The sequence below is a fragment of the Bos indicus genome, chromosome 29 (genome assembly GCF_029378745.1).
Source record: "Bos indicus isolate NIAB-ARS_2022 breed Sahiwal x Tharparkar chromosome 29, NIAB-ARS_B.indTharparkar_mat_pri_1.0, whole genome shotgun sequence".
Taxonomy (NCBI): Eukaryota; Metazoa; Chordata; class Mammalia; order Artiodactyla; family Bovidae; genus Bos; species Bos indicus.
In genome coordinates this window covers 44,101,666-44,124,783 of record NC_091788.1, presented here as the reverse complement: position 1 = coordinate 44,124,783, position 23,118 = coordinate 44,101,666, and the positions used below count along the sequence as shown (strand labels likewise).

The window sequence follows — 23,118 nt, the reverse complement described above, 5'->3', positions numbered from 1 at the left end:
CTGAGAAGCAGCAGGCATGCAGCGCCAGACCCGAGGAACGCAGAGCTGCTCCGGGTTCCGGGCTGCGTAGGATACGGGCAGGAAGTGCGGGATCCGCCTCTGCTGCTGAGCTGGAGAGGAAAGGGCGGGCTCAACTGCCCCCTGCTGGCCACAGCCGGACCAGCAACCTACAGGCAGCCGCTCCAGCTCCCCTGCGACTGCATACGGAGGCCTGGTCAGAGCCCGCTGAGAAGAGTCAAACCCATTGCCGCATGCAGCACAAAGCAGGAAAGATGGCGCGGTAGACAGAATAAGGACCCCCAGGATGTCTGCATCCTAACCCCGGAGCCTGTGAATGTTAAGTTACATGGCGAAGGGGAATTCAAATTGCTAATCAGTAGACTTTAATAGATGGACTTCCCTGGTGGCTCAGATGGTAAAGCGTCTGTCTACAATGCGGGAGACCTGGGTTCGATCCCTGGGTCGGAAAGATTCCCTGGAGAAGGAAATGGCAACCCACTCCAGTACTCTTGCCTAGAAAATGCCATGGATGGAGGAGCCTGGTGCAGGCTACTGTCCATGGGGTCGCAAAGAGTCGGACACGACTGAGCAACTTCACTTTCACTTTCAGACTTTAATAGGGAAATTATCCTAGATTATCTGCCTTCAGTTCAGTTCAGTCGCTCAGTCGTGTCCGTCCCTTTTGCGACCCTATGGACCACAGCACGCCAGGCTTTCCTGTCCATCACCAACTCCTGGAGCTTGCTCAAACTCATGTCCATCCAGTTGGTGATGCCATCCAACCATCTCATCCTCTGTTGTCCCCTTCTCCCGCCTTCAGTCTTTCCCAGCATCAGGGTCTTTTCCAATGAATCAGTTCTTCCCATCAGGTGGTCAAAGTGTTGGAACTTCAGCATCAGTCCTTCCAGTGAATATTCAGGACTGATTATCTGCCTTGGCCCAGTGTAATCGTGAGGAAGAGGAAGGCAGAAAAGCCAGAGAGAAACATGGAGAGAGAAGGCAGAGAGCAGTGCTGTGAGGACCCCACTGGCCTTCACTGGCTTTAGGGATGGAGGAAGGGGTCCCAGGAAATAGATTTATTCTCCCTTGGAGCTTCCAAAAGGAATGTGGCCCTGCCAACATGGATCTCAGCTTGGTGAGACTTCAGTTCAGACTGACCTCGAGAACTGTGAGATCATGAATGTGGGTTGTTTTATTTGTATTTATTTGGCCATGCCACATGGCTTGTGGTTTCTTCATTCCTCCACCAGGGATTGAAGCCGGGGCTTTAGCAGTGATAGCAGTGAGTCCTAACCGCTGGACCACCTGGCAATTCCCTGTGGGTTGTTTTATTTACTTTTTATCAAGTATTTTAATTGATTTTTTATTTTAAAAAGTATTTATTTGGCTGTGCCAGGAGTCAGTTGCAGCACTTGAGATCTTAGTTCCCCAACTAGGGACTGAACCTGTGCCCCCTGAATTGGGAGCATGGAGTCTTAACCACTGGACTGCCAGGTAAGTCCTTCTTCATGCATATTTAACAAAAAACAAATATGCAGCCTATAATCAACTCCCAGACTGTAATTAACACACTCTCATTATTTGATAACATAAACCACCCCACAGTTTGCTGGAAATGGATTTTATTAATAATAAGTCACATGATGAGATGGTTGGATGGCATCGCCGGCTCAATGGACATGAGTTTGAGCAAACTCCAGGAGACAGTGAAGGACAGGGAAGCCTGGAGTGCTGCAGTCCACGACTTAGCAACAGAACAACAATAACAAAGTTTGCTGGAAATTGATTTTAATAAGTCACATGATACAAAAGGATAGGAACATTCAAAGGGCACTTAGTGAAACACTGCTTTGTCCCGCAAGGGCAGAGAGAAAAAGTTAAGGCACAATGGATGCTCAGAAAACAGGAAGAGGAGGCTGAAGAGTCAAAACAAGTAATCTGTGTACACACACACACCCATCACGTCCCTCAGGCCCCTCAATCTGTCAGATAAGAATTCACTTGGCATCAAAACAGTGCATGGGAGCAGATAACCAGAGGGCTAGGAGCCGGAGGGGCTGAGAGCCAATGAGGTCTCCAGGAGAGATGAGATGTCCTCTAGCTGGGACATTTGCAAAGGCTGGAAACACCTATTCATTATGACAGATAACAAAGGCCCTACTGCTGGAGGGCAAGCCCCCCCCCCCAACATCTGGAGTGTTCAAGAGCCAACAAAGGGAGGAGGAGGTGAGTGGGCTCTGACATCCGGAGACAAGAGGTTCACATTCCCTTCCCCACATTCTCCACCGGGAAGGAAAGACAAAGCAAACCCTGTGTCGGGCTGGATCTGCCTCCTTCCTGTGGAAAGTCCCCGGAAGCGCCCCAGTGGTGGTGGTGAGGGGGGTGACCGCTGAGAAAGAGCCCAAGGCTGAGAGGCCAGCTCTTCTGGGAGGAGGCAGGAGGCCATGGGAAGAGCCCCACCCAGGCCACATCCACCGCCCTACAAGGTCCCCGAGAAAGAACAGACCCCTCCCTGCCAGGGACTTCCCGTGCATGGGCCTAGGGCTGGATGAAACCTCAGTATCATCCTGGAAGGAGCGCCAGCAGCTCCGAGATGGTGGGGGCACCCTCGTGAGTAGCCTGAGTTTGCAGGCTTCATGGAACCAAAGCGGATCAAAAAAAGATCAAAACTGAAACTGGAAGCCTCAAGGGGGTTTGGGAGCTCCTCTGGGTGTGGAATGTGGGCCCGCGGGCTGGTGGGTCCACAGGGCAGCCACCTCCCAGCACAGTGACATCACCAAAGATCAGCAGGCTTGCTTTCCTGCTGGTCAGAGTCTCCTGCTTACAAAGGAGACCAGAGTGAGGGGCACAGGGGGCCCTCCAGTTCCATCGAACTGGAGAGGGTTCTGTGGGGGCCTCACTGTGGAGGCCCCGACCCTCTCCTCGCAGGGCCATGTCCCAGCCTGGCCACATGAGCTGGAATGTGGGGATGTGGTCACCAATGTCCAGGGAAAAAACCAAAGACACACATGCTCCTCTGGAGTGTCCTGAACCCTACTGCTCAGCCACCTGCCAACCAAGGGACTTCAGAGCGGGGGATACTCTGTCTTGAGAGGGCACAAAGGCGAGTCCCTGGGTGGGAGGGGGTGGCTGGGGCCTAGTCAGATTGGTTCTGAGACTGCAGCGGAGCCCGGAGTCCAGGGACAGCAGGCAGGCTGCAAGAGGGTGCCTGCAGCAGCCCCCAGCCAGTTCTGCACACCCCAGCCCGGCACAGCAGCGGCTTGGCCACACACGGAGGCCGCCCTCCCCCCGGCACGCGCCTTCAGGCAGCACGATGCCCCCATGCTCTCCCGCCTGCACGGCGGCCCTCAGCCTTGCTCCAGGCTGTCGGCGGGCTGGACCACGGTGTAGCTCCCCTGGCCCAGGGACAGCTGCCGGCTGAAGAAGGATGTGGTGCGTTTCGGTTTCACCCGCTTGATCGTCTCACCTGTTGGGGGAACAAGAGGGACGCACTGAGGAGGGTGTCCCCCCGGGGAGGGGCCCGGCCCCAGGGGAGCCCCTTCTGGAGCCTGTTCAGGCTGAGCTCCCCTCTTCACTCCCACCAGCTTCGTGAGCCTCAGCCCGACCCCCAACCCTCCCATAGTGAGAGGATCGGGGTTGGGGGGGGTGCCCAGTCTCCTATATCAGGTCACCAGGGTTTCCATTTGATGGTGGGCCTGCTGTGGTGTCTAAACCTGTTCGAAAAGAGACTGGAGAGGGGTACAAACGTCCAGCTAAAAAAGAACTCACAGGGATGTCCTGGATAGTATAAGGAATATGGTCAGTAATACTATAGTAACTCTGTATGGTGACAGATGACCAGACTCAGGAAGATCACTTCATAACGTATAAAAATACTGAATCACTATGGCAAAATCACTATATATACGAATATATAATATGTCAACTGTAGTTCAGTTCTGGAGTAGGAAAGGGCAGCCCACTCCAGTATTCTTGCCTGGAAAATTCCATGGTCAGAGGAGCCCGGCGGGGTGTAGTACATGGGGTCGCAAAGAGTCAGACATGACTGAGCACACACATAATTCAATTACAAAAAAGAAGAAAGAACAGACCAACATCACAAAATACCTATAATACATACCACTGGCTGAAAATGATCCTTGATGAAACAGACAGACTTTTTCTGAGGGAGGGAGGAGAGGGTGGTGCTTGTGGAATTTTAGTTCCCCAACCTGGGATCGAACCTGGCAGTAGAAGCCTGGAATCCTAACCAGTGGACTGCCAGGAAAGTCCATAAAAAGACTTCTTAAAAGTTAAAAATTTCAAGCCAGGTGATCAAGGTCAACATCAAAAGTCACAAATCATGTTGATAATGCACCTTTGATATGATGTGGCAAAAATGGCACATTACCTCTGTGACCTTCCTCCCCCAAACCCTTCACTCTTGTCTAATAAGGAGAAAAACAGAAGAGAGATTCCAGTAAAGGGGCATCCTACAATATGCCTGACCAGTCCTCCTCAAGACTTCAAGGTCATCAAAACCAGGAAGGTCTGAGAAACTTGTCACAGCCAAGAGGAGCCTAAGGAGACACAACAGCCACATGAGGTGTGGTGTTCTGGATGGGACCATGCATCTGAAAGAGGATGTTAGGTAAGGTTAAAACTAAGGACTTCAGTTAATTTACTGCATCGTGTCAGTTCATTAATTCTAACAAACATACCGTATTAACATAATACGTTCATGTTAAAAAGCAAGTGACAAGAAAAACAGGCAACAGAAATAAATGGTAACGCATGATGAAAGTGAAAGTGGAGAGTGAAAAAGTTGGCTTAAAGCTCAACATTCAGAAAACGAAGATCATGGCATCTGGTCCCATCACTTCATGGCAAATAGATGGGGAAACAGTGGAAACAGTGTCAGACTTTATTTTTTTGGGCTCCAAAATCACTGCAGATGGTGACTGCAGCCATGAAATTAAAAGACACTTACTTCTTGGAAGGAAAGTTATGACCAACCTAGATAGCATATTCAAAAGCAGAGACATTACTTTGCCAAAGGTTCATCTAGTCAAGGCTATGGTTTTTCCTGTGGTCATGTATGGATGTGAGAGTTGGACTGTGAAGAAGGCTGAGCGCTGAATTGATGCTTTTGAACTGTGGTGTTGGAGAAGACTCTTGAGAGTCCCTAGGACTGCAGGGAGATCCAACCAGTCCATTCTGAAGGAGATCAGCCCTGGGATTTCTTTGGAAGGAATGATGCTAAAGCTGAAACTCCAGTACTTTGGCCACCTCATGCGAAGAGTTGACTCACTGGAAAAGACCCTGATGCTGGGAAGGATTGGGGGCAGGAGGAGAAGGGGATGACAGAGGATGAGATGGCTGGATGGCATCACTGACTCGATGGACATGAGTCTGGGTGAACTCCGGGAGTTGGTGATGGACAGGGAGGCCTGGTGTGCTGTGATTCATGGGGTCGCGAACAGTCGGACACGACTTAGCGACTGAACTGAACTGAACTGATGAAGAAACTGCACGGAAAAACGGCCCTGCTTCACCAGCATCCGAACACCAACTCTGATGAGCCCACAACGCTCAGGGTGATAACACCTGTCATGGGTGAGGATGGAGAGGCACGTGCGTCCTTCTCACTGGGGGGGTACAGTGGCTGCACACTTTGACCTGGCAACCCTATTTCCAGTAATTTATCTCGAGGAAACAGTTATGGATTCCAGGTAAGGATTTGGTATGCTGTTTATAGTAGCTGATGAACTACAAATACAGTTGGCCCTTAGATAACAAGCGGGTTGAGATGCCAACTCTCTGTGCAGTTGAAAATCCAAGTATAACTTCTCGCTGGCCCTTCATAGGGTGGTTCCGTCTCACCCACCAGTTCAATCAACTGCAGATCACGTGTGTATGTTTGTTAGTCGCTCAGTCGTGTGTCTTGCCTCTGCGATCCTATGGACGGTAGCCCGCCAGATTCCTCTGTCCATGGGATTCTCCAGGCAAGAATACTGAAATGGGCTGTCATTCTCTTCTGTAGGGGATCTTCCTGACCCAGGGATCAAAACTGCATCTCCTGCACTGCAGGCGGATTCTTTACCACTGAGCCAGCAGGCAAAGCATGCATTAGGGCACCTATGTCATCTTTACCAGCTGCACCGATTCCACAGGGTGTGTATCCGTCCTTCCTATACCCATAGCTTTAGTAACTAAGAACTACTAAAAACCAGTAGTTTCTAGTTTTTCAGACACAGCAGTGAGGGGCTCTTACTGCTGGGGCCCCAGAGAGAAGCCTCCAACTCTCCATCAAACGATGGGATGCTCAAACCCAGCCCTTGTCCCCCGCCAGGTCCTGCCGGCTGGAAGCTAACTCATTGCATCTGGAACTGCTTCCCACTTCCAGAACTCCCCGTGGTGTGCATGTGCACACGTGTAGGTGTGTGTGCACAGCATGAGGTGGTCACTCACCCTCCTCCACGTAGTCGATGGTGGAGAGATGCTGGATGCGGCTGCACACCACGCTGCCCTGCCTCCGCAGCTGGGGGCGCTGGTGAGGGGGTGGTGAGGAGCCAGAGGCCGAGGTGGGGCCGGCCTCCTGGGAGGCGGCGGGCTCTGCAGCCTGGCTCAGCTCGATGCAGTACTCGATGAGGCTGCTCATCAGCTCGGCCTGGGGAGGAGAAGGGGCTGGTGTGAGGCCTGGGGGGCTCTCTATTACCTGCTACAGAGCGAGAGGATCCAGACCCACATGCCCTACCAGCTGGTGGGGGAGGCCGATGAGGAAACAAATACCTTTTACACAATAGAAGAAGGGGAGTCTGCTCTGTGGGCCAGGGGAGGCACCCCATTTGGGTTGACTTCAGGGGTCAGATTGTTGCTGTTTAATTGTGTGGTTGTGTCTGACTCTTGCGACCCCATGGACTGTAGCGCTCTAGGCGCCTCTGTCTATGGGATTTCTTGGGTAAGAATATTGGAGTGGGTTGCCATTTCCTCCTCCAGGGGATCTTCCCGAAAGAAAGGAGAGTGAAAAAGCTGGCTTGAAACTCATCATTAAAAAAATAAGATCATGGCATCCGGTCCCATCACTTAATGGCAAACAGATGGGGAAAAAGTGGAAGCAGTGACAGATTTTATTTTCTTGGGCTCCAAAATCACTACGGATGGTGATAGCAGCCACGAAATTAAGATGCTTGCTCCTTGGAAGGAAAGCTATGACAAACCCAGACAGTGTATTAAAAAGCAGAGACATCACTTTGCTGACAAAAGTCTGAATAGTTTGAAAAGCAATGGTTTTTCCAGTAGTCATGTATGGATGTGAGAGCTGGATCATAAAGAAGGACCATAAAGAATTGATGCTTTTGAACTGTGGTGTTGGAAAAGACTCTTGAGAGTCCCTTGGACTGCAAGGAGATCAAACCAGTCCATCCTAAAGGAAATCAGTCCTGAATATTCATTGGAAGGACTGATACTGAAGCTGAAGCTCAAATACTTTGGCCACCTGATGTGAAGAATTGACTCATTGGAAAAGACCCTGATGCTGGGGAAGACTTAAGGCAGGAGGAGAAGGGGGTGGTAGAGGATGGGGTGGTAGGAGAGCATCACCGACTCAGTGGACACGAATCTCAGCAAACTCCAGGAGAGAGTGAAGGACAGGGGAGCCTGGCTTGCTAAATAGTGAGGTCAGCTGAGTGGGGTAGGCGGTTCCCCTGAACACATTCCTCAAGCCTTCTCAACAGACTTGAACATCACACACATTGACATAAAAGGTGACGTGACCAGACGTTAGAGGGCAGGGTCTGGGCACCTTAGGGCGGGGACGGCCAGGGCTGGCAGATCCACAGACAGAAAGTTGCCAGCAGGTGGCGTCGCCTAGGCAGGGTGTGTTCAGGGAGCAGGACACAGCAAGGACTGGGGTAGACACAGGCTGGCCTTGGACCCCAAGATGAGAACCCACTGGGGAGCAGGGTCAGAGGCCAAGGGGGCAGTCGGTGACTGCCTGCCCGATGGGGGGACCCGAGGCTGCTCCAGAGCAACACAAGCCGCCCTGAGGAGGGCAAGCAGGGCAGGAAACTGCATGGGAGGTCCGGGCCCCACACACCCTCCTCTCCTCCCTGAGGGAGCTGCAAGGAGCTGAGCACACCAGGGCGCCCTCTGAGATCCTCCAACACAGCCTGACGCTCCTGAGGTTGGGGGAGGCTGCCATTACAGCTCAGCTGCCTCCAACAAAATGAAATATTCATTCAGGATAAGACTCAGCAAGCTAGAAATGGAAGAGAACTTCCTTGACCTGATGAAGGGCATCTATGAAGAACGCATAGCCAACACCACGCTGACTTAGAGCAAGACTGAAGGCTTTCCCCTCAGGCCCAGGATGTCTGTTCACCCCGACTCACCAGGTGAGACCAGGGAGAGGCACGCAGCCTGCAAAGTTAGAACACAACTGCCCCCTTCACAGACAACGCTGAACGGCCCGGAGACAATCCCAAAGGAGCCTCAAAAAACCTGCTTTCAACGAGTGAGTTTCACAGGGTTATAGGATATGAGGAAAACAAAATCAACGGTGTTTCTATACGCCACAGCCAACAACTGGAAATTGAAATTAAAAAACGGTGTACCATCTCTGGCAGCACCAAACAAATAGGGAGGGGGATAAATCTAATAAAAGATAGATACGATATGTATGCTGAAAACCACAGAATGTTAGTGAAAGAAATCAAAGACAGATAAATGGAGATGTAAAATAAATGGACCAGGGGCTTCCCTGGTGGGTGAGTGGTAAAGAATACCCCTGCCAATGCAGGAGACACGGGTTCGATCCCTGATCCCGGAAGATCTCACGTGCCAAGGAGCAACTAAGCTGGTGTGCCACAACTACTGAGCCTGTGTCTAGAGCCCACGTGCCCCAACTACTGAAGCCCGTGCGCCTTAGAGCCCGTGCTCCACAGCAAGGGAAGCTACCGCAATGAGAAGCTCTATACCAAAACTCTGAAGTAGCCACCGCTCGCCACAACTAGAGAAAAGCCTGTGCAGCAATGAAGACCCAGTACAAAGTCAAAGTCGTGTGTTTGACTCTGCGACCCCATGGACTGTAGCTTGCCAGCCTCCTCTGTCCATGGAATTCTCCAGGCAAGAATACTGTAGTGGGTTGCCATTCCCTTCACCAGGGGATCTTCCTGACCCAGGGATCAAACCTGGGTTTCCTGCATTGCAGGCAAATTCTTTACTGTCTGAGCCACCAGAAAAGCCAAAAATAAATAAATAAAATAATTTTTAAAATGTCATTTAAAATAAATGGACTGGAAGATTTAAAAACATCTCTTCAAAAGACACTTTTAAGAAAATAAAAAGTTGTAGACAAAGTTATAGACTTTGTCAAGTTATTAGACAAAACGTTTGTAAAATATTTATCTGATACCCTTATCTGATAAGGGACTGGTATGCAGAACATATAATGAACTCCTATAGCTCACTAAGAAAACAAATAAGCCAGTTCAGGAACTTCCCTGGTGACACGAGGGATCAGAACCTGCCTGCCAATGCAGGGGACACGGGTTCGATCCCTGGTCCAGGAAGACTCCACGTGCTGCAGAGCAACTAAGCCCGCGCTGCAGCGACGAGCCTGTGCCGCGACCACCGCAGCCCCTAGCGCCTGGAGCCCTTGTTGCTCTGCAACGAGAGAGGCCATCGCAACAAGGAGCCAGAGCCCCGCCATGAGGAGTAGCTCCCACTTGCTGCAACTAGAGAAAGCCTGCACAAAAAGCAATGAATACCTAGCACGGTCAGAAATAAAACACATAAATAAGGCTATGTTACAAATTTCCCGATTTTAACCAAGTGGAGAAATGATTTGAACAGACATTCCATCAAAGACCTACAGATAACAAATAAACACACAGAAGGATAATCAACATCATAAGTCACAATGAAAATGCAAGCGACAGCCACACTGACCCGTCACTACCGCAGTCATTACAATGGCAAACCAGCCAACAACACTGACACCACCAAGCGCTGAGCAAGGATGCGGAGCCCTGGACTCGGACGCGGCCGGAGGGACTGCAGGATGGCACAGTCCCTTTGGAAGACGGTTTGGTAGCTTCCAGTAAGGCTGTTCTGATACAACCCAGTAACCCCACTCCTAGGTATTCACACCAGAGAACTGAGGCATATGCCACCCAACAGCCTGCACACAAATGTCTAGAGCAGCTTTATTCACAGAAGTCCCAAACTGGAAATACCCTTCAGTGGGTAAAGAGTATCCGCCCAGTGGAACACTACTCAACAGTCAAAAGGGAAAAACCGGTACACTGTGAAATGCGGACCATCTCAGGGGCGTGAATCTTAGTGAAAGTGGCCAGGCTCAAAAGGCTGCAGAGAGTGTGTATGCTGCAGCGTTGGGTCGCTATTTGTTCATCTACCAGCTGACAGGCATTCGTGTGGTTTTCAGTTCTTTGGTTATGACACACAAGCTGTATGAACATCTTAGTGTAAGTCTGTGTGTGGACATATGTCTCTTTCTCCTGGGTAAATAAGATAAGTGTGTTTATATGACATTCTGGAGAAAGCAAAACTCTAGGTACAGCTAAGAGGAGGTATCAGATAGCAAGTGAAGAGATGAGTCTGAAGTCAGAAGAGATATGTATAAAACAGTTAAAAAAAAAAAGAGAGAGAAAAAACTCCAAAGAAAAATTGGCAGACTTCAACAAACAGGACATCCACATGGCAGATATATATGAGCCATCTATATATATATAAAGGTTGAGCATCATTATATATAAAGGTGCTCAACCTCATTTGTGTGTGTGTATGTGGGGGGAATGCCAACTAAAATCACATGGAGATTTGGGGGTGATGGAAATAATGCCCATAAAAAATGGGCAAAAGATGTGAAGAGACGTTTCACTTCTAGGAAGATACGTGGACAGCAAACAAGCAGCTCTGTAGTTTGCCTGTGGTGGCGGTGGGTATGTGAACATGTTAAAACTCACCTCTCAAAACGGGTGCATTTTATTGTAAATTATATCTCATAAAGTTGACTAGAAAGTAAAGAAAACAAGCACGAGGAGATATCCCTCCTCAACCACCAGAGTGGCTGAAGGGACCAGTCGGCTCCTGGGCCTGAAGCTGGGCGTGCGCACAGAGGATACAGGCAGCATCTTCTGCCACAGTCAGAAGTGAACACCCAAGGGCCTGTCAGCAACGGGACAGAAAAGTCAAGAGGGGCAAATTCATACGCGGGACTGCCTAGTGCAAGTGGGAGACCACGGCACTGGCACCTACAGTGGGGACGAGGATGGAGCCCCCGATACAGGGCTGAGCGCGAGACTGGGCAGAACAGAACGCGCCGTGGGGACCCTCTGCCGTAAAGCTCGAAGCCAGGCACAAAGACTCTGGGGTGACACAAGTCAGGATGCGGGGGTCCCTGGGTGGGGGGCACGGCTGGGAGGGGGATCGAGGAGGGGACTTCTTAATCTGAAAGGTGTTACATGGGTTTCTTTTTTAAATATATAATTTATTTAATTTTGGCTGCACTGGGTCTTCGCTGCTGCTTGGACTTTTCCCTAGTTGCGGTTAACGGAAGCTACTCTCCAGGCACGGGCTTCTCATCGCGGTGGCTTCTCTTGTTGCGGAGTGTGGGCTCAGCAGTGTGGCACAAGGGCTTTTGGTTGCTCCTCGGCCTGTGGAATCTTCCTGGACCAGGGACCGAACCTGTGTCCCCTACACTGGCAGGCAGATTCCCACCCATTGTCCACCCGGGAAGTCTGTTTCACGGGTTTCTTTTAGGAAATGTGTTGAGCCATATACACTTAGGAGTTGGGCACTTTTCTGTATGTATATTGTAATTCAATAAAGTGGAGACTTCCCTGGTGGTCCAGTGGTTAAGAATCTGTCTTGCCATGCAGGGGACACAGGTTCGATCCCTGGTCAGGAACTAAGATTCCACATGCTGCAGAGCAACTAGGCCCGTGCACTGCAACCACTGAGGCTGTGTGCTCCGGAGTCCACACGCCACAACCAGAGGATTCGTGTGCTGCGACGAAAGATCCCGCGTGACGTGACAAAGATCACGTGTGCCGCAATTAAAACCCAATGTAGCCGAATGAGCATATTTTTAAAAAGAAAAGGATGTTTGAGATTTAGAAAAAAAAAAAACTGTGCTAAAGAAATAAAATAGAACATTTAGATTAAAAAAAAAAGACCTGGGTAATTCCCTGGTGTTCCAGTGGTTGGGACTCTGCTTTCATCACTCAGGGCCCAAGTCTGATCCCTGGTCAGGGAACTAGAATCCCACAGGCTCCAGTGTGACAAAAAAAAAAAGTCTAGGCCAGTAATAAGCGGGGGCAGAGGGAGCAGAGTGGCCAGGAGGGTTGAGAGGCTCAAGGCGGCGGCAGGAAGGGCCGTGTGCTTTCACCGATGGGGAGTCCCTGGAGCGTATCTCTGTGCTTGGGCAGGGCAGCACCGAGGCACACAGTCCTGGAAGGGCCCTCGGCCGTGACCAAGGTGGGAGGAGAAGGGGCAGGGGTGGAGTTTGGGGTGGGAAGACAGGGTGCTGAGCACACAAGAGTGAAACAAAGGCACGCTGGTCACACAGCGCTGGGCAGCCCCCCACCAACCACTGCCCCAGCTGCCCCACCACCTGGCTAGGCCTTCCCAACCCTCAAGGGTGGCTCCTGGTCGGCAGCAGTCAGCTCCGTGGTGTCCAGGCCCTCAGCAGCCCTCTCACCTCTTTGCTAGCCAGGCTGAGACCTCCAATAACCTGAGGCCCCTAAGTCCAGCCTCTCCACGCCCATCCCCGGGATGCAGGCAGCACCCACCCCTACCTGCTTGGAATAGATCTTGAGGAGTTTGTTGACCGGTGTGCCCTCGTTGTCACCGTCGAACTCCAGCCACAGCACAGACTCCTCCTCCTCGGGGGAGGTATGGTCCCAGGACAGCTCCTGGAAGCGCAGGCCCAGCAGGACGTGCTGGCCAGCGGGAGACAGAGCTTGGACTCCTCTGGGCTGAGGCCCACTGCCCTGCCCCATCCCCGAGGGCATCACTAGGAGGGGACACCTGGCCAGGCTAATATTTACCACCAAGGCTGAGCTGAAACTCACGTATGAGCTTCTCTCTGGAGAGGAATCCCCGCTTCCATCAGACCCTCAAGGAGGGCTGTGGTCCAGGAACTGAGACCCCCTAACCCACAGCCCTTCTCAGCAGTGGGACAAGCCCCTGAGAGCTGGGATGGGGGGCAGGGGAGACCCTCCTTCCCCAGAGATCAGCTGGGTGGCATCTCGGCAGGAGGTGCAGCTGGACCCGGCATGTTGGGGAGCAGGTGCCCAGGAAGAGCTGGGGTCCATCTCTGGGAACCACCAGAAGTCCCCCCAAAACTTGTCTGCTGGCATGGGAGGGACTCCCGCTCAGGTGCATAGAAGCCCCCAGGGCGGGCTGCTGACACCACTTCTACACAGGCTGAGACAACCAGCGGAGACAGCCAGCGCCAAAAGCAGGAGGCAGAGCAAGACTCCGACAGCCAGGAGGGCTCCCAATCGTGGGGTTTTTCCAGAAAACCACCAGTGTGCAGCCCCTGGTCGGGCAGAGCAGCCAGGCCCTGCCAAGCGCTCTCCACCAGCTGCAGCCCCTTCCCCCGGTCACCTCCATGCCCTGCAGGCTGGGCAGGAAAGCTGACCCACAGCAGGCTCAGCAAAGCCCCCAGAATGACAGTGGAAGCCCCAGAGACATCTGAGAGAGAGCGGCCAGAAAGGCTGCCCACCCTGCCCCGAGGCCAACCACAGGCCCCAGGGAACCAGGAAGGCCTGGGTAAGGACCCCACTGCCCGCCTCTCCACTGAGGCTCCCACTCCAGGTGCCCCCTGGAGGAGCAGGACGTACCTTCTCTCTGCAGTCGATGACATGCACGCCATCCAGGCTGATGGCCACAGACACTGGCTTGCGCCCGCCCCGGTGCAGAAAGCCCTGGGCCGGCTTGTCAATCTCGCCGTGGAAGAAGGCACACCTGGGGCGGGAAGCTGGGGTTAGTCTGTCCCCTCCAGCACCAAGAACAAGGCCAGGGTCGGGGTTCAACCACCAGTGAGTGCACCGGCCAGGCCCTGCCCCAGGCACCTGAGATGCTTACGCTGTTTGGGTGACTAAAGGTTAAGTGGAAACCCATCCCAGGGAGGGAGGAACAGAGGAGGTGGGCAAGAGAGAGGCTTTGTGGAGGTGGTGGCCTCTGAGCTGATCGGGCAGGATAGGAGGGCTGGAATAGATAGGACAGGAGGGGAACTGGGTGGCTCAGAGCGAGCTGGGCACCATGGGCAGAAGGCAGAGCATGAACACAGGTGTCAGACAGAGTGAGTGATGTTCCAGGAATGGCCAGGAGCCCGAGAGCTCAGAGATGGGAGCTGAAGCTGCTGGAGGCTGGGAGAGCCTGGGGGCGGAGGCTGGGAGAGCCTGGGGGCTGAGGCTGCCCACAGTCCCCCGACGGGCTGCTCAGGCAGGGAAGCCACTTCAGGACTCGACGCTGACAAAGGGAAAGGGGCAGGGGCCTTGGGACACGCAGGCACTGAGCTGCCACCCTCTCCCTCCGGCCCCCTCGTGGCCTGTCGCACTCCGGCTGCCCTGGGCCCTCACCCCTGGCTAAGCCAGTGAAAGCAAAGGTGTTAATCGCTCAGTCGTGTTCAACTCTTTGAGACCCTATGGACTGTAGCCCGCCAAGCTCCTCTGTCCATGATATTCTCCAGGCAAGAACACTGGAGTGGGTTGCCATGCCCTCCTCCAGGGGATCTTCCCAACCTAGGGATCAAACCCAGGTCTCTGGCAAAGCCAGAGCCTTAGTTAAATCCTGAAGCCCCAGGAGGGGAGCAGCACCGCCCTCGGCCTGAGCCTCGGCACTCTCTGGAGTGTGGCCACTGTCCTCACAGCTCATCCTGCCTGCCCACGGTCTGTTCTCTGATTCTACTGTTCGCTGTCTCTCTTGCCCCTAGAACAGCCTCTTCATGGGCAGGAAGGTGGTCTCTTTTGCTCACCGAGGGGTCTCTAGCACCTCAAGGGTGCTGGCACCCAGTAGGAACCCAAGAGCTAAGGGCTAGAAGTGCCTATGTGAACAAGAGCTGGCGGAAGGGGAGGTGGCAGGTCCACGGGCCACGTGACTGTAGCAGGAGAGAGGAGAGGACCTGCCCGGTGTCTGAGCTCGTGACAGGGGAACGGGAGGAAGAGTGTCCAGCCCGGGACCCGCGGAGCCTGAGGTGCTGGCATCTAGACGCACCTCGAGTGAGGACAGAGCTCAGTGGGATTGGAGATGGGTTCACAGGCCGGGGAGGGACACAGCGCCCAGGGCTGTGGCCGCACTTGGGAGCTGCTCACCCGTAGAAGGGCAGCTCGTGGCACTTGAGGAGGTAGGCGCGGTAGTGGGGGCTCAGGGAGGCCTCGCGCTCGCCGTCACTGCCGGCCGCCTCCTGCACCCGGCGGTAGGCATTCAGCAGGCCCTGCTCGCCCGTCCCGGCCTTGGCCCCACGGCCCCGGAGAGCAGCGAAAAGCCCGTGGCCCCGCTTGCAGAGGTGGGCAGGGAGGAAGGAGTCCAGCTTCTCCCTGTGGAGGAAGGGAGATGGGGCTGGGCTGAGGACGGCTCCGTGCCTGCGGGCTGGGAAGATGACACGGTCCTGGGGTGTGGGGAGCATGGGGGGCGCCTGGACACAAGCCCCCAGAGAGCCCACTGCCCCTATCCCTGCAGCGCGCCTGGTTGGTGAGAGGCCAGAAGGCAAAGCCAGGAGACAACATGAGAGCTGAAACCAGGCCCACCCCAGAACCAGACTGTGACCAGAGGGTCTCGGGATCAAGTCTGTGTCATCAAGTCAGGAAGCTTTGGATTCCTAAGCCAGCAATTTTACAATCAAAAGATAGTGCAAATGACCTAGAGCTGGCAATGTTCTGTTCTGCTGAACACAGATGTTAAAAAAAATCACCACCAGCACAGGCTCATGAAGGAAAGGGCATTTTCAATCACACAGACTCACGAATCCTGGCGTGACAGCACCGTGTCTCCCCCTCAGGCAGCCCTCCGACTGTGGCTGGGCTCCGCCCCTTCCAGTGGACCGCAGCTGGGGCTCGGGGCATGAGCGCCTCTCCAAGCCCGTTTCCCCATGTTTCAATGACAGGGATCCCTACTCATATAGATGGGTGCTGACACGTGCTTGGCACATGGCAGGGGCCGAACACACACAGTTGAGGTTGTCATTTTCACTGAAGAGGGAAGGAGGCTTTTGGAGGAGCAAGACTCCAGGCCACGGAGGGGGTGGCCAGCCCTGTGGCCCTGACACAGAAAGGAACATAATGCGGGGAGAGGCCTGGCCATAGAGCAGCAGGAGGAGGGGCGTCCAGGGGGCTGCCGCTCCACTTCTCAGGGCCACCCACATCTCCGCTTCCAGCCACAACTCCCCCTTGTCGTTTGGAAATCTGGCCTCCTACCCTCAGTCCATGGGGTCTGTGCAGGCTCATGGCGGGTCCAAGGGAGGATCTGGACCTCAGCCAATCAGTGTCCTGGCCACGCTGTCTCCTTTGGGTGGGCCTGGGCCTAGCCGTCATCATGAGTCTCAGGACTCTGGTCACGTGAGGGATGAGGTCTCTTCTTGCCAACGTGCAACCACTGTGGCCACTGGCCACTATGAGGCAAGAGCTTGCCTGAGTGCAAGCTGGTCCAGAGGACAAAGGGCTGGCCAAGGAGAGCGAGGACCGGGTCTGGTGGGTGGGAGGGACCCAGTCAGAGCCCCTGAACCTCAGTCACCCTCCACTGTCTCAGTTGTGTTCGACCTTTTGTGACCCCGTGGATTGTAACCCGCCAGGCTCCTCTGTCCATGGGACTCTCCAAGCAAGAATACTGGAGTGGGTTGCCATTTCCTTCTCCAGGGGATCTTCCTGACTCAGCGATCAAACCCGGGTCTCCATCATCTCCTGCACTGCAGGTGGATTCTTTACCCATCGAGCCACCTGGGAAGCCCTCAGTCACCCTGGGCCCGTCCATGTCCTGACAAAGTCCCTCAAGTCCAAACAGTCTGAGCTGGGTCTGCTGTCACCCGCAACAGGACCAGACATGCCATCACAAGAGCCGGGATTTCTATGGCTGCCAGCCTCAAGCCAGCTCAGCTGGGCGCGTTCAGGCTCCGCTGAGCTTGGGTGGCCCTGCTAGGCCCCAGCTGTTAGTCACCGGGCACAGGGCCCAACCTCTGCACATCCTTCCCCCCGCAACACAGCCATACACCGAAGGGCTGGTGTGGGGGGAACCCTGAGTCTAGGACAGGCTGTGTTTCAAGTACATCCTCATTGCAATTATTGCTAAACCTCAGGATTTGTCTACAGAGGTCAGAGGCAGGCCTGGTCTACTACCCGGGTAGACTCAATTGTCACAATCCCAGGCCCTGCCAATCAAAGAGCACAGTTTCTTGAAAGACAGCTGGGAAGCACGGACCAGCATGCTGGAGTGTCAGGAAATGGGGCCTCTTCCCTGGAGTTCAGGACTAAACAGGACAATCGGTGGCAACTGGGACTCAGAATGTGGTCAGTCCCCGGCGATGACTTCCAAGAGAACAAGCCCAGCTCCCTCTGACCTCAGATGGGGGCTGGGCTCCACCCTTGTGCACAAGTAGGGGTCCTCTCACGGGTATCACTTCACCTGTCTCCCACTGCCCAGGCCCCTCAGCCTAGAGCAGATGAGGAAGAGGAGGTCCAGAGAGGTGGGGTGACTCACTCAAGGTCACACAGCATCAGGGCCTCCTGACTCCAGGACCTGGCAAGACCACTTGGAACCAGGATTCCGAGACCAGGGGCTCCCCTCCATGGGCCCTCACCTCAGGGCGCAGGCGGTGGGCTGGCCAGGCTGGTAGGGCCCGAGCTGCACGCGGCACACCAGGGCACCCAGGGCCTCGCAGTCCTCCACGTCGCAGGGGTACCGGGAGGCCAGCACATTGCCCTTGGCCTCCTCGTAGAGCAGCCGCAGGACCTCCTTGTCATGGATCTGCGAGCCGGTGTGGCAGGGAGGAATGGCTCAGTCCAGAGGGACACCCGTGTCCAGGGGCCAAGGGCCAAGGGAAGGCTGGATACCCTGGGGAGGTAGTACTGCCTGGGGCTCCCTGACTCACCTGGAGCTCCCGCCGTTTGGGGAAAAACACGTTTCTCCGGAACTGTAGGGAAGGCTCATCTGGGGAGAGAGGAGGGGGTCACCGGCCGCCTTGCACAGCCACCCTGCCTTCCCCACTGAGTGACCCAGTCTCCTTAGTCTTGGGGGAGTCTTCTCCACCACCGCTCAGGAAACCCCAGAGCCGTCCAGAGATGTGTGGCTTATCTCGAGGTGCTCACTGTTCCCCTCAGCCCACCCTATCCTGGGCTCCCCTCCCGTGGGGGAGATGCCGGCCCTGCCCTCAGCGAGCGCAGCTCCACCTGCCAGGGGAGGTCTGGATGGGCCGGGAGGTCACACCCCAGACCCAGGTGGGCCCCCAAGCCAGGGACACACAGGCAGCAGCACTGACCCATGGCCACGTCGTCGTCCGGGGCGTCAGTGAATCGCAGCAGCAGCTCCTGCCACTGGCGGCCCAGCTTGTAGGGCTGGTGCTTGGGCTTCAGCTGCACCTCTGCGAGAGGAGAGGGAAAGCAGCTGTGAAGCCGTGAGCAGCGCAACTGCCCACGCTCACAGCAGCGATGCGCTCAGGGCCAACGTTCACCAAACCATGTCAAGTGCTTTACAGCAACTGCCCTGGAATAACCCTACTCTCACTTCATCCACAGGGAAAACTGAGGCTCAGAGAGTTTAAGCTGTTTGTCCAAAGTCAAACAGCAAGTGAGAGGGGGTCAGGTTCCAGGCAGCCAGCCTGACTGTTCCCTACAGTGCCCAGGGTGGGCTATAGCCGAGAGGCTGAGGCAGACGGAAGGTGCTGGGGGTGGAGGTCCTGCTGCCCCTGGCACTACCTGGAAAGCAGAGCCCAAAGCTGGTGACGCTCAGAGGCCCAGGGAGCTGTTCTCCCTGCTCCAGGCCCTGCCTGGGCCTCTCCCTTGCCAGCCCCCACCCAAGCATGTCCCCTGGGGGCTCTGGGCTCCAGATGGCCTTACCCCAAGCCCCCGCAGCTCAGAGGACTCCCGTTATCAGTATGGGACCCTGGTCCCACACTTCCAGATGGGGCCTTCCTGCCTAGAGGTTGTCCCCTCAGCGAGACGGACTGTCCCTGGAGCCCTGTTCCACGCAGAGTAACAATGGCACTCTGAAGGTCAAACCCTCCCAAACATCCAGCTTGAAGGGTGGCTCCAGCAGGCAGCACCCCTCCCTGCCTCACAGCCCTGGGGCGTGGGTCACCACCACACCCACTCTGGGGGCGGACTGGGGCCAAGAGTCCTGAGGGCCCGCGTCAAAGCTGAAGTGGCCTTTCAGCCTTCCTGAACCCAGCCTGGGAACAGAGTGGGCGCTGACCCCGTGCTGGGGCCCCCTGGCTGGGGTGGTGCCCAGCATAACCCACTGGCCACACAGGCAGCCCATTCATGTTCTTGTGAGGGGGCAGATGGAATGCGACGAGGAGGGAGTGGGGGAGGAAGTCAGCTGGCCGACTGCAGGGACAGGAGCTGAAGGCCGGGCAGGGGCCACATGAAACCACCACCCCCAGATTTCCAGAGACACAAGCAGAGGGGCCCGCAGTCCTGCCCGATAGCCAGAGGGTGAAGGTGGGGCGGCTGAGCTGGGTGGGGAGCGGCCGAGAGAGACTGGTCAGCAGGAAGAGGGTGGGCGAGAGCAACAGCTGGGCAGGAAGCTCCCACCGGTGGGTGGGGGTGGGGAGACAGGCATTCCCCTTCCCCCAAGCCAGCATATCTTCCCTCCAGGGCAGAGGCACAAACTCCTGGGGGCCCAGGGACCAGGCACACCCTTCTGCCCCTGTTTCTCTACAAGGGAGAGTATCTAATCCCAGAACAAGCCTGGCCCTGGCACCAGTTGGAGCATCCTCTCACTAGCCCCTTTCCCAACCAAGTCAGCAGGCTAGTGGCCCTGTTCAGAGGCCCCAGGGGGCTCTCTGCAAGCCCGCCACACATCCCCCAGGCCTGAGGGCTGGAGAGCCCCCACTGCCCTCACTCTTGCTACACTCCCACCTTGGGATCTCAGCCTGAAAAAGCAGGACAAGGTGATCAGAAACCGGGCAGGGCTGGAGGGTCCCTGCAGAGAAGCTGGGTTCCCACTCATCATCCGCGCTCTTTAAAGTCTCACCCTTGGGGTGGCTGCGTCCTGGGGCAGGTCCCACCTTCCTCCCAGCCTCCAAAGAGCAGGGTGCAGTTCAAAGAGGCTGGTTGGGGGCCCACCCAGGCTTCTGTTCCGATCTCTGTCCCACCACTCAATGCCCCCGCTGCTCCAAACCTCAATTTCCTCATCAGTATGACCAGGCTGGGCCATGAGGATAAAGTGAAACTCTACTTGCAAAATGCCAGCTCAGGTTGTGGCATGGACCATGTGCTCTGTGAACGTGCACAGCTCCCTCTCTGTCCCCCATCCCACTCCTCCTGATGATCAGGCTCCAGCAGCCCTGAGGTAAGGGGCAGGCATGGCCTCTTCTCTGCCACCAGCATCAAGAAAGGAGACGGGGGCAGAGAAGCCAGGCATCATTCCAAGGCTCTGGGTCCTGGAAGGCATGGGTGGCTCCAGGACACATGTGAGTCCCACCTTTCCCTGATGTAGAGTGGCCAGAGGTTCTAGAAGCTGCCCCCTCCTCCCCTGCCTGTGCCCTTCCAGCCCCCCGACCTGGGCTTCTCAGTGCCAAGCCTTACCCAGCAGAGGGGAGACAAGCCAGAGTGCAAAGGCGTCCAGGGCGATGTCTGGAAGCTGTAGGACCTCGCGGATGGCCCGATGCAGCTCGTGGGCGCTGAGTGAGGGCAGGTTCTCCACGGCCAGGGGCACCATCGAATCATCCGCCAGGTACACCAGCACGTCGGCTGCTGCAATGAGGGCCGGACAAGGTCAGCTGAGCCAGCTGGCACAGGTGTGCCATCTAAGCATCTTCCATTCCCCTGCTAGGGTTGGACCCTGTAACCCTTGGGGTGACCAAGGCTACACTCCAGAGGCAGAGCCCCAGCATCCCCGAAGGACACTGTGAAGAGTGCTTGTTAGCTCCATGCTGTCAACGCAGAGGCCCCAGGTTCAATCCCTGGTCAGGGAGCTAGATCCCACGTACCTCAACTAAGAGTTCACATGCAGCAACTAAAGATCCTGCACATGGCAACTAAGCCACAGTGCAGCTGAAATAAATGCATAATTTTTTTTTTAAGTCTGTTAGGACTTGCTGGAGACCTTCAAACCACCCAGGAAGACTGCAACTCTGGCCCAGGAATCAGCCTTGTCCCACCCTAAACCTCCAAAGTTTCAAACTGGGGCTGGCTGCTTCACCGGCAACACACTCCCCCTGCAGCCCCAAGGACTCTGCTGTGCTTCTCCCCTGAAAGAGAACATTCCACAGGTGGGACTGGGGCAGAGAGACTGAACCCATCCTGAGGTTACAGCAGTTAGTAAATCAAGCAAGGAGGAAGAGAGCTGGTGACAAGCTATTACCTTAAACAAGCCACTACCTCTCTCTGGCCCAAGCTAACGTGGGGACAGAGGAATCCCAAGGCCACCCCGCGGTATAGCAAGTTTCAGGGCTCAGCCTCCTTAGGATTCTTCAGGCCTCAGGACTCAACACAATGGCCTTTCAGAAGGACTTAAGTCTTAAACAGGCCAGCTGAGGTACAACCCTGAAAGCTGAGTGTTCCCTGGTGACAGCCTATGGATGCCTGTTTGGAGCCTGGAGCCCAAAGGAGACCCTTGGAAGGGCAGCTAGATTCAAATCTCCATCACTGGAACCACAGGCACTGTGAAGAAGCCCTGAGGGCTCCAATCCTGCCTGGCCTCCGGCTGGCTGACTGGCTTCAGCACACGCCTCAGGCACCAAGTAGGGCTAATTCCTATCCCCCACTACCCATCACCCTCTACCCCACCCAGAGCTTCTGTGAATCAAATGAGGTGAAGCCTGCGAAACACATAGATATAGTTTATTACTAACACAAATGAAGGTGCTTTTTGGATCCCCAGTCTGTTAGGCTCTAACAGTCACTTTCTTGAGAGATCATAAAATAATGTTCAGTTCAGTCAGTTCAGCTCAGTCGTATCGACTCTTTGCGACACCATGGTCTGCAGCACGCCAGGAGGCTGAAATTCAGAGGGACGTCTAGGGCAGTAAAGGCTCCAGTGTCCTGTACTTAACCTCTCTAGGGCCCAATTTTCTTCCTACAAAATGTAAATAACAGAGAAAGTGAATATGTCACTTTTCATTCATGAGATTTTATGTGAATTTCACAGCTACCTAAGGTTTTACAAGTGAGGAAGATTTACAAGTGAGTACCCAACTCTGCAAGTAGCCTAGTGTGACAGAGCCCAGGTCCTCGGACTGACTTGTCACTTTTCCACATCCCAACAGACCTTACTTGTTAATTAATAAATAAAATTCTCTTCAATGACAGAGATGATGAGCCAGGGCCACTTCCTCAGGGCTGGAACCCTAGGAAGTTACGGCGGGGTGGGGACTGGGGTCAGGGACCCACCTCGGGCTCCCACGGAGGACACACTGCTTCGATGGGACCGATCAGCTGGGCCGGGCTGCCCGGTACTGTCTTCCGGCCCGTCCATCTGCATAAGAAAAGAGAAAACGTTGTTCCTGGAGGGTCCAAGGATGGGGGTGCTGGGAAGCCCTTCAAGCTGTCACTGAGCAAGGAAGGGGTTCAGAGCTATCTACGAAGGTGAACACCAGGGCTGAAGGCACAGGTGTGCAGACTAGCGGGGTGAGGGACTGCGGGGGGCGGGTTCCTCAGTCAACTTTAGATCGGGGCCGTGGTGGTCAGGAGAAGGGTCAAGCTCGGCTCGCCGAGATGCCCAGGCACGACACTGCAACACCCCTGTCCGGGGCGGAGGCCCGTGCAGGGCGTCGCCGCTCTCTCACCTCGCAGGAACACAGCGCCCGCTGCCTCAGTCCAGGTTCCTGCCCTGACCCGGGCCCCCAGGTGCCGCTCCGACCTCACCGCCAGCGGAGACGCAGGATCCCGCCTGCGCCCGGGTTCCCGGGGCTGCGACGCGGAAGCCGGGGCGGAGGAAGCGCGGCGCGCACGGCCC

General features: G+C 55.1%; 1 protein-coding gene across 2 annotated transcripts; it reads right to left on the bottom strand.

The window, feature by feature from the left end:
* Positions 1–1,771: 1,771 nt before the first annotated feature.
* Positions 1,772–23,105, bottom strand: FRMD8 (FERM domain containing 8). Of its 2 annotated transcripts, XM_019955170.2 has the most exons (12): positions 22,949–23,103; positions 22,554–22,638; positions 22,016–22,239; positions 20,748–20,915; positions 18,479–18,580; positions 18,092–18,150; positions 17,801–17,967; positions 15,324–15,548; positions 13,851–13,974; positions 12,801–12,944; positions 6,451–6,649; positions 1,772–3,466 (listed from the first exon to the last, which is right to left on the bottom strand). In XM_019955170.2, the coding sequence occupies exons 4-12, from the start codon at positions 20,878–20,880 to the stop codon at positions 3,348–3,350; spliced, it is 1,272 nt and encodes a 423-aa protein (XP_019810729.2). In that variant the 5' UTR covers positions 20,881–20,915; positions 22,016–22,239; positions 22,554–22,638; positions 22,949–23,103; the 3' UTR covers positions 1,772–3,347. The 2 variants fall into 2 exon arrangements, with proteins under 2 accessions (XP_019810729.2, XP_019810728.2); XM_019955169.2 differs by lacking the exon at positions 22,016–22,239 and having other exon boundaries at positions 22,949–23,105.
* Positions 23,106–23,118: the final 13 nt, after the last annotated feature.